Source organism: Asparagus officinalis, chromosome 3 (genome assembly GCF_001876935.1).
Source record: "Asparagus officinalis chromosome 3, Aspof.V1, whole genome shotgun sequence".
Taxonomy (NCBI): Eukaryota; Viridiplantae; Streptophyta; class Magnoliopsida; order Asparagales; family Asparagaceae; genus Asparagus; species Asparagus officinalis.
The window spans coordinates 46,938,942-46,950,083 of NC_033796.1; the positions used below are offsets into that span (position 1 = coordinate 46,938,942).

Genomic DNA, 11,142 nt, shown 5'->3' on the forward strand with positions numbered 1-11,142 from the left:
GACATGAAACAATTATAAGACCATATGCAGCAGGGGATTTTTTGTGGGGTATTTGAAGGCAGCTGGGGATTTTTTGTGGGGTGAAATAAATGAGATCGGAGAGAGGGTGAAAATTTCACCCCGGATGAATCTGACAAGCCCACGCGCGCGCCTTGATGCAAGCGGACACATGGCGAATTTCTATTGGGCAAGCTTTATTTTTTTCCTCCTTATTTTTATTTGATATTTTTTGAGATAAATACAATGAATTAATTTATAATTTTTATACCATTAATTTTTATTTTTCAAACTCTACAAATAGAGACTAACTTTGTGTCATTTGGACACAAAAAAAATCTGAGTTTCTACACCCTATTCTTCTTCTTTCTACAATTTGAAGCTAGTTTCTTCATGGATCCTTCACAAAACTATCCTAATTTTTCCTACAACTACAACTTTCCTAACCAACCTCAAAATACCCTCCCTCAACCACAACATCCAAATATACAACGCCCCGAAAATACTCAAAATACGGGGATGCAGCCCAATTTTCAAATGCCGTATATGATGCAACCAAATTTCGGCATGCAATATCCTTATCTTCCTTACGGTTATCCTCCAGTTCCGGGAAGCAGCTATGTTCCCTCCCATATGAATTGTCCTAACACGGAGTCGAGTGAGCCAGCGACACCCCGGTTTAGTAGCGGATCTACAGATATCCCAGAATTTTCTACCCAAATGTCTTTGGGAAATGTTGGTGGGGATACTCCTCACAGTTTTCTCCCTCCAACCCAACAATCAGCAAAGAGATCAAGTTATGAAACTTGGACCACCGAAGACAACATACTTTTACTAACTGGTTATTTTCACGTTAGTAATGATAGTGAGTTGGGGAACAACCAAAAGGGTGAAACTTTCTGGGGTAAAATTACACAGTACGTGAATGAGAACGCCAAAAGTGGAAAGGAGAGGATTGTGTCTCGGTGCCATAGTCATTTCAAAGACATCAACAGAAAGATATCCAGTTTCATTGGCTGCTACAGTACTGCATGTAGGGAGAAGCGTAGCGGTTGGTCCGATGAAAACTACATATCCAAGGCAAGAGAGTTGTACTTTGAGAAAATAGGTACGACGTTTAATTTGGTGGATGAGTGGAAGGTGGTTCGTAATCAACCCAAATATATGACAGGAGGAAATGCATCCGGTAGTAGTGGCTCTAAAAGAAAGAGTAGTGGTGAGGATGTTGAATCATCAACTCCTACCCTTGTACGTCCAGAGGGTAGGGACGTGGCAAAGAAGAAAGCTAGAGCTTCCTCTAGTAAAACATCTGTGTCAAGGAAATCAAAGGGGGCAATTGAGGAGGAGTTATCTAAGCTAGTCAGTGCTCATGAAAAATTTGAAGAGAAAAGATCAAGTACTGCTTCAGCTATGAATAACCTGGCTCATTCCAAGAATATGGAGATGTGGTTATTCTTGAAAAACAAACCAGATCGTGACGATGAAGATGAAGAAGCTTATAATATGTTGAGGAAGAACCTGTTTGGAAAATAAGACCTTCTCAAGAAGTTATGATTGTGTGTTTTCTTTCTGATGTTTTTGTGTGCCGTTTGTTTAATTTTGGAGTTGTGTGGGTGCCTATGTTTGTTGAATGTATTAATAAAAGTGTTGTTTATGTTTGAATAAAATTGTTGTTTATGTTTCAATAAAGCCGATTGATAATGACTTCTCACTGCATAATAGTACAAAAGATACAATTACTACTCACTGCAAAAACAAACAAATGTTGAATTGACCTTTCATGCAAAAAAATACAAAGGATGAAATGACTACACCTGCATAATAATACAAAATATGAATTGACCTTTCACTGCAAAAACAAACAAATGTTGAATTGACCTTTCACTGCAAAAAATACAAAGGATGAAATGACTACACCTGCATAATAATACAAAATATGAATTGACCTTTCACTGCAAAAACAAAAAAAATGTTGAATTGACCTTTCACTGCAAAAAATACAAAGGATGAAATGACTACACCTGCATAATAATACAAAATATGAATTGGCAACTCTCTGCACATGCATGCCCTATGACACATGTCTCTGCAATTGCATGTAAATTCAATTATTTGAACAACTACCCTTCATTATATAAACTGATCAGATGCACATCATAAGTATACCTATCAACATTTCAAAAATCATAGAATCCAATGGATCCTTTCCTAAATGAGTTTAGTCTAGAAGAGTTCCAACAACAATGGGAAATAGAAGAAAAAATACTTGATAGGCAGCGAGAACTTCTTGAAGAATTGCAAAGGAGAAGCGAACAACCACGTAAGAGGAAATCCATACATAGAGATCATCATGCAGCGCATGAGAGACTCATGGCCGACTACTTTGCCGAGTCATGCACTTACACTGACGCCCAGTTCCGACGCAGGTATCGAATGAAAAGGCCTCTCTTTCTACGAATTGTGGACTCTATATCAAATTACGACGATTACTTCACACAACGGCGCAATAATGCGGGCAAGCTTGGGTTAACGCCTATCCAGAAGTGTACGGCTGCCATACGCATGCTCGCATATGGAGTCGCAGCCGATGCTTGTGATGAGTACGTCAAGATAGGAGAATCCACTGCTATCGAGTGTACTCGCAAGTTTTGCGAAGGGGTAATAGCATTGTTTCAAGATGAATACTTACGACGACCAAATGTGGAAGACTTGCAGAGGTTGCTCCAAGTTGGACAGGAACGTGGATTCCCAGGGATGATTGGAAGTATTGATTGCATGCACTGGCAGTGGAAAAATTGTCCTAAGGCTTGGCAAGGGCAGTTTACTAGTGGACACAAGGGGACGGCAACAGTTATCCTCGAGGCAGTTGCGTCATATGATTTGTGGATATGGCATGCTTTTTCAGGGCTTCCTGGTTGTTTGAATGACATAAATGTACTAGATAGGTCACCGGTTTTTGACGACATTGAGTCTGGTGAAGCTCCACGGGTAAACTTCACAGTGAATGGGCGGGAGTACAATATTGCATACTATCTTGCCGACGGAATCTACCCTAAGTGGCCTGTCTTCGTGCAGTCAATTCAAATGCCCTAAGGCAACAAACATCAATTTTTTACCAAACAATAGGAATCATGCAGGAAGGACGTGGAACGCGCATTCGGGGTACTCCAAGCACGCTTCGCTATTGTCCGCCAACCAGCTAGAATGTGGGATCTTGATGTCTTAGGAAAAATAATGAGGGCGTGCATTATTTTACATAACATGATAGTAGAGGATGAACGAGATACGTATTCGCGAAACTGGGAAAATATCGACTTTGAACCGTCGAACAATGCTAGCTCTAGCGCCTCTTTCAATGTTCAAACAGACGTGTTGCCGGAGTTTCAAGTCCATGTTCAACACCGATCTGAGGCAGATAATCAGACTAGAGCGGAACTACGAGATAAGACCCAACATATTCAGCTGAAGAAGGATCTCATCGAGCACATTTGGCAGAAGTTTGGGACAACCTCCGATTAGATTTACCAATTTAGTGTGTGTTTTCTTTAATGTTTTCAATAATTTGGGTGTGTTTGGTTTTCCGTATGCTTAATAAAATCGTGTGTTATTTTATGTTAACATAAAAATATTATTGAAAATTAAATTAATAATATATATTTAAATATTATATATTATTTATTGAATTATTAATAAATTATAATTATAAATATATGAGTTATATTAATAATAATAATAATAAAATAGTAATATATATGAAATAGGAAAAAGAATGAATAAATATGGTGGGGTATATGTTGAAGTGAAGTGGTTTATGGTGGGTCCCAAATAAAGTAAAAAACTTTCTGAAAAATCTCCTGCTGTAGAGTTGATAGGGAAATGAAGATTATTGAATTAAATAAAGTGATGTGGCAGGAGAGAATGAGGTAAAATTTCACCTCCTGCTGGAGATGGTCTAATCTGAAGTTAATTTGGATTTTCATATTATTTAGATTGATATGAAACTAAGCTTAACCTGGGAAAATATAGTGTTGTAAAAGTAAAAAACACCTGAAAAATAGTGTTACAAGCCAAGATGATTGATTAAAAGCGAGCTAAAATGACAGAAAAGAGAATAGAGTTTTTACATCAAAATCACCTTAACTTTTACCCAAATTGATGGTTACCACATTTTACTTTTTTTTATGAATACCATATTTATTTGCTATCATGCTTTTAATGTCACACAAATTTATGTTATCTACCTAAAAACTTGTGACCTAACCAAAATACCTTTCAACCCCTCCGTGTAAAACACGTGACACCCCATTAACTCACCCGACCTAACCCAGGTAAAAGAAGGCATATGAATCTCATGTGCCCCCTCTTCATCCTCTTCCTTAAACCCAATCTCGACTCCGACATTAAACACCCTCTCCTCTTCTGGATCTTTGTTCCCTAAACTCCCTCTCCTCTTTTTCTTCTTCCCTAAACTCCATCTTCGTTTTTAGTTACTTTTTCCTAGTGTTTCGAGTGATATTTCAATTATCAATGGCTACTGAATAGTCAACGAATTCTTCTTCATATTGTCATGGAAGATCCATGGAGGTTTTGTGCAAATACAAACTGAAGGCTTCAATGCTAACTTAGAAGATTGAAGCTAACTCAATGAGAAGATTTTTCAGTTGTCATTTCTTAAGTCCTTCAATTTGTGATAAAAAAAATATAATTTTTTTATATGGTATAATAGTGAGATTGTTGGGAGGTCAAGAGACATGATGCATAGGCTAATTAGTGAGAAGAAGAAATTAAAGGAAGAGCTTCTAGAGATGAGCAAAAAGATGGATGAGATGGAAAATGATCTGAAGAAGTTTGCAAATAAAAATAATCTACCGAAAATTGAGAATCTTTCAATGAAGAATGAGATGCAAGAGATTAGTAGGAGAAATCCAATATATTTTTGCATCTATTGTAATTGTTGTAATTGTGTTGCTTATATTTGTGTTAGGTGACAAACAATAGAATGTAATTGTATATTGTCATGAAAATGCAACTTTGAATAAAAAAGTCTCATGTTTTTGTATTTGCTTATGTTTTTAATTGTGTTTAATGTTTTTTGTCACAATTTAATGTGTTTATATTGTTAGGATATGTGAAGCCTAACTATCAAGCATGCCCTATACTTCAGAAGAGAGGAGGAACAAAGTTGGAACAGGAGGAACAAGATCGACGATGGAGAAGTTCAAGCAAAAACGACGAAGGAGACAGTTTTCTGCATCGCGGTCGACCGGCCATGGCGCGGCGGTCGACCGATGTCGTGCACAGCTGGGTGCACAGGCCAGGAGCTCATCGCGGTCGACCGAGCATGGCGATGTGGTCGACCGACAAAAGTCCAGAGATCAAGCCCAGTCTGCAGTTAGCTTCGCGGTCGACCGCACATGGCGCTGCGGTCGACCGCCCAAAGTCCAGAGAGCTCGATCAGGAATAGGATTCGTCGCGATCGACCGCACGTGGTGCGGCGGTCGACCGGAGTCGGGTTTTGGCCCAGTTTCGAATTTTAACCTGTTTTGTTCTGTTTTCTTTTTTATTGGTTAAACCCTTAAGTCTATAAAAGGGTTGATTAGGGCATGATGTAAAGAGACGAAAAATAGTGAATTTTTCTCCTGCGGCGATCGTGGACGTAGTTTCTCACATTGAGAAGCGAACCACGTAAATCTTGTGTGTTTGAGATTGTTTGATTTTCTCTCTTCTCTCTTAAATCTCTATTTCCAAATCGCATCAGGGGGATTGTGCATCCCCAACAAGTGGTATCAGAGCGATCAGGTTCGGTGCGAGCGATTTGAGGTCAGAGACAATGGGATCTGAGAAGGAAACATCCAAGATTGAGAAGTTTGATGGAACAAACTTCGGGTTCTGGATGATGCAGATGGAGGATTACCTCTATCAGAAGGATTTATACCTACCATTGGGAGAGAAGCCGACGGATATGAAAGATGCGGATTGGAAGCTATTGGATCGAAAGGCCCTTGGAGCGATCAGGTTGACCTTGTCTAAATCAGTAGCGTTCAACATCAAGAATCAGAATACGACGGCGGATCTCATGGCGGCGTTGTCCAGTATGTATGAGCAGCCCTCTGCGGCGAATAAGGTACATCTCATTAAAAAGCTGTTTAATTTGAGGATGTCCGAGAGCCAGAAATTCAAGGAACACCTGAACGAGTTTAACGAGACCATGGATCAATTAAATTCGGTCAATATTCAGTTTGACGATGAAATCCAAGCCCTCTTGATACTTGGTCAATTGCCCGACAGTTGGAAGGGTACCGTTATCTCGATCAGCGGATCATGTGGCAAATCAAAACTGAAGTTTTCAGAGGTGGTGGACATGATTATGACTGAGGAAATAAGAAGACAAGAGGAAGGGATTTCTAATTCAGGGTCGGCGTTGAACCTTGAGGGCAGAGGAAGAAACAGAAACAGAAATAGAGGGAATAGCCGAGGAAGATCTAACTCGAGGAACGGAAGGCCAAAGTCCAGGAACCGCAAGGGCAAGAAGGAAATAGACTGCTGGAATTATGGCAAGTTTGGCCACTATGAAAATCAGTGCCGAGAACCCAAGAAAGACAAGGAGAACAAGACTGAAGCGAACGTGGCCTCAGGAGAATCAGATGATGCCCTAATCTGTTCGTTGGAGAGCAAATTCAGGAGCTTCGTTTCATGCTACCTCAAATAGAGATTTATTTGAGAACTACGTTTCAGGAAACCTAGGAAAAGTCTATCTTGGTGATGATCAGCCTTGTGATATTGTTGGCAAAGGAGTCGTGCAAATCAAGCTCAATGGGTCTACATGGAAGCTGAGTGATGTGAGACATGTTCCTAGCTTGAGGAAAAATCTGATTTCCATAGGACAATTGGCGAAAGAGGGATACGTATCAACCTTTGCATGTGATACATGGAAGGTTACAAAGGGATCCATGGTTGTTGCCCGTGGTACGAAGACGGGATCTCTCTACATGACGATAGATGCACGAGGTTCCATTGCAGTGGCTGAAGGCAGTGAAGACCCAAATTTGTGGCACCAGAGGCTAGGTCACATGAGTAGCAAAGGCCTAAAATTGCAGTGGCTGAAAGTAAGGAAGACCCAAATTTGTGGCATCAGAGGCTAGGTCACATGAGTAGCAAAGGCCTAAAGGTTATGCAATCGAACGGGAAGTTACCAGGTTTGAGATCGGCTGATATTGACCTATGTGAAAGCTGCATTCTAGGGAAACAAAAGAGAATAAGCTTCAAAAGGGTTGGCAGAACTCCTAAAGAAGAGAAGCTTGAGTTAGTTCACACAGATGTGTGGGGCCCAGCATCAGTTCCATCCACCGGCGGAAGGTTATATTTCGTGACCTTTATAGATGATCACTCGAGGAAGACTTGGGTCTATTTCATGAAACACAAATCAGAAGTGTTTGAAGTCTTCAAGCGATGGAAGGCTATGGTTGAGAACGAGACCGGTTTGAAGATCAAGAAGCTTCGTTCTGACAACGGCGGCGAGTATGAAGACTCAGAGTTTAAGAAGTTCTGTTATGACAGCGGCATTAGATTAGAGAGGACAGTGCCAGGTACACCCCAGCAGAATGGCGTAGCAGAACGCATGAACAGAACATTGACTAAGAGAGCCAGAAGTATGCGGTTACAAGCAGGTTTTCCAAAGTAATTCTAGACAGAAGCAGTCAACACAGCTGCCTACTTGATCAACCGGGGACCATCAGTGACTTTGGAGCACAAAATACCTGAAGAAGTATGGTGTAGAAAGCAGGTAAACCTTTCTCACCTGAGAGTATTTAGATGTGTTTCATATGTACATCTGAGTGATCATGCTAGAAGCAAAATCGATCCTAAGTCCTTAAAATGTTTCTTTGTTGGCTATGGCGGCGATGAGTTTGGCTACAAGTTCTGGGATGAGCAGAACAAGAAAATCATCAGAAGCAGGGATGTGGTCTTTAACGAATCAGTCCTCTACAAAGACCGTGATGCAGTTCAGCCCACTAGCTCGATGCAGAGTGATCCTACGTATTTTGAGTCAGATGATGCCTCAGGTGGAGGCAATCCCGAAGCTAGTTCTGATGAAGAAGAAGAGATGATGGATGAGACCACTTCAGAGGGGGAAGATGAAGATGGAGAGACTGTTTTGCCCGTTAGAGAGTTGAGGCGGTCAGCTAGAGTCCCCAAGCCTAATCCGAAGTACCCATCACTACAGCCCAGAGCTCATCTCAATTACCTACTTTTGAGTGACGGTGGAGAGCCAGAAAGTTATGATGAGGCTCTTCGAGTGGATGATGCGAGCAAGTGGGAGCTTGCTATGAAAGATGAAATAAAATCCTTGAACACCAACAAGACATGGGAACTTGCGAAGCTACTAACGGGGAAAAAGGCCTTGAGCAATAAATGGGTGTACAGAATCAAAGAGGAACATGATGGTTCCAAGAGATACAAGGCTAGATTGGTGGTTAAAGGATTTCAGCAGAGAGAAGGAGTTGATTACACAGAGATCTTCTCTCCAGTAGTCAAACTGACTACCATCAGAACAGTCCTGAGTATTGTTGCAGCTGAAGATCTACATCTCGAGCAGCTAGATGTAAAGACAGCTTTCCTCCACGGTGATCTAGAGGAAGAGATATATATGCAGCAGCCAGAGGGGTTTACTCAGAAGGGAAAAGAGAAGATGGTATGCAGATTGAAGAAGAGCTTGTACGGCCTAAAACAAGCTCCAAGGCAATGGTACAAAAAGTTTGATGGATTCATGCACATGAACGGTTACTCCAGGTGCAATGCTGATCATTGCTGTTTTGTCAAAAAGTTTGACAAGAGTTACATCATCCTGCTCCTATATGTCGACGACATGCTTGTGGCCGGCTCAGACATGAGAGAGATCAAGAAGCTGAAGAAGCAGCTGTCGAGTGAGTTTGACATGAAGGACCTAGGAGCAGCGAAGCAGATATTGGGAATGAAGATCAGCAGAGACAAACTCTTAGGCACACTACGACTATCTCAGGCCGAGTATATTCGACGAGTGCTTGAGAGATTCGGGATGAGTGGTGCTAAGACCGTCAGCACACCGTTAGCTAGTCATTTCAGATTGACTAAGGAGCAGTGCCCCGAGACTGATAAAGAAAAAGATTACATGGCTAAGGTTCCTTATGCTTCACCCATCGGAAGCCTTATGTACGCCATGGTATGCACGAGACCTGACATTGCCCATGCAGTGGGAGCTGTGAGCAGATTTATGTCAGATCCAGGAGAGCAGCACTGGGAAGCAGTAAAGTGGATTCTGAGATACCTGCGAGGTACTATAGAAGATTGCTTATGCTTCAGGAGAGGCAAGTTAGTCCTGCAGGGTTTTGTTGATGCAGACTATGCTGGTGAGATAGACCAGAGAAGGAGCACTACAGGATATGTATTCACTTTGGGCTCTACAGCTATTAGCTGGGTTTCTCAGTTGCAGAAGATCGTTGCTTTATCAACGACAGAGGCTGAATATGTTGCTGTGACAGAGGCAAGCAAGGAGATGATATGGTTGCAGGGTTTCTTGGAGGAGCTGGGACAAAAAAGTGAGAATAGTGTCCTACATTGTGATAGCCAGAGCGCAATTCATTTGGCAAAGAATCCCGCTTTTCATGCAAGGACCAAACACATACAGGTCCGCTACCACTTCATAAGATCGGCGTTGGACGAGGACATGTTGGAACTTGTGAAGATTCAAGGAAGCAAGAACCCAGCTGATATGCTTACCAAGGTTGTCACTACAGAGAAACTGAAGTTGTGTTCAACTTCAGTTAGCCTCAGCACTTGATGATACGGAGGCCGTCGTCGCAGAGAGAGCTGAAAGAGATTGATAGTTAGTCTCCAAATGGGAGATTGTTAGGATATGTGAAGCCTAACTATCAAGCATGCCCTATACTTCAGAAGAGAGGAGGATCAAAGTTGGAACAGGAGGAACAGGATCGACGATGGAGAAGTTCAAGCAAAAAAGAAGAAGGAGACAGTTTTCTGCATCGCGGTCGACCGACCATGGCGCGGCGGTCGACCGACGTCGTGCACAGCTGGGTGCACAGGCCAGGAGCTCATCGCGGTCGACCGAGCATGGCGCTGCGGTCGACCGCCAAAAGTCCAGAGAGCCAGGCAGATTTCGAACAGCATCGCGGTCGACCGGATGTGGTGCGACGGTCGACCGGAGTCGGGTTTTGGCCCAGATTGCGGTCGATCGGAGTCGGGTTTTGGCCCAGTTTCGAATTTTAACCTGTTTTGTTCTGTTTCCTTTTTTATTGGTTAAACCCTTAAGTCTATAAAATGGTTGATTAGGGCATGATGTAGAGAGACGAAAAATAGTGAATTTTTCTCCTGCGGCGGCTGTGGACGTAGTTTCTCACATTGAGAAGCGAACCATGTAAATCTTGTGTGTTTGAGATTGTTTGATCTTCTCTCTTCTCTCCTAAATCTCTATTTCCAAATCGCATAATGGGGATTGTGCATCCCCAACAAACCTTGTCATGCCTTGTCATGGAATGCAGAGTGTAGCCATGGATCATCCGATGGGATACATGACTCGTCATTGCTGTTTATTTAGTAGTTTTTTTTTCATCTCTTGTGTTGCTATTCTGTTGGCCCAAACTTTGGCCCGTTACTAAAAGGCCCATTTCCCTCTTTTATCTAATGTGCCCTAGCCACTCTCTTCCTCTCTCTATCCGATGGTTCTCACCTCCTTCCAGTCTTCGTGATCTGATGGGCCGCCTGTGTGAGTCCCATCGTTTCCCCCCCTAGCCTCTCTCTCGTGTCGGCTGCCCCCTTCCCTATATAAGGGTAATGGGTTGGTAGTAGCTCGGTAGAGGATGAAGAGGAAGAAGAGATAGTGAGGAGAAAACTGAGCTTGAGCTCCTCTGCTTTGTGTGATCTCCCTCCTTCTGTGAGTTTTGTGCTCTCACCCCCTTTATGCGATCCCCTTTGTGAATGACGGGTGGAGGAGATTAGTGAGCTCTCCTCTTTGAGTTCTTGGTGGTGCACTGTGAAGGAAGAACATGACTGATTTCAGCAGGCTTCTGAGCCAAACAGCGACGAACTAGATCCTTACAGTGGTATCAGAGCTCGGGCGTTAGTCGTCGTCGTTCAAATCCGCCAGTCGTT

The 11,142-nt window shown here is 42.3% G+C and overlaps 2 protein-coding genes across 2 annotated transcripts; both read left to right on the forward strand.

Annotated features, from left to right (window-relative positions):
* LOC109834022 (glutathione S-transferase T2-like) lies at positions 254–1,755 on the forward strand. The gene has a single exon (XM_020401908.1). It carries the CDS (start codon positions 391–393, stop codon positions 1,528–1,530), a length of 1,140 nt encoding a protein of 379 aa, XP_020257497.1. The 5' UTR covers positions 254–390; the 3' UTR covers positions 1,531–1,755.
* On the forward strand, positions 2,194–3,090 carry LOC109835052. Its single transcript, XM_020403053.1, has one exon. It carries the CDS (start codon positions 2,194–2,196, stop codon positions 3,088–3,090), a length of 897 nt encoding a protein of 298 aa, XP_020258642.1.

Bases quoted from the DNA above. Each gene is read 5' to 3' on its own strand.
- LOC109835052 (XM_020403053.1), top strand. From the start codon at position 2,194: ATGGATCCTTTCCTAAATGAGTTTAGTCTAGAAGAGTTCCAACAACAA.
- LOC109834022 (XM_020401908.1), top strand. From the start codon at position 391: ATGGATCCTTCACAAAACTATCCTAATTTTTCCTACAACTACAACTTT.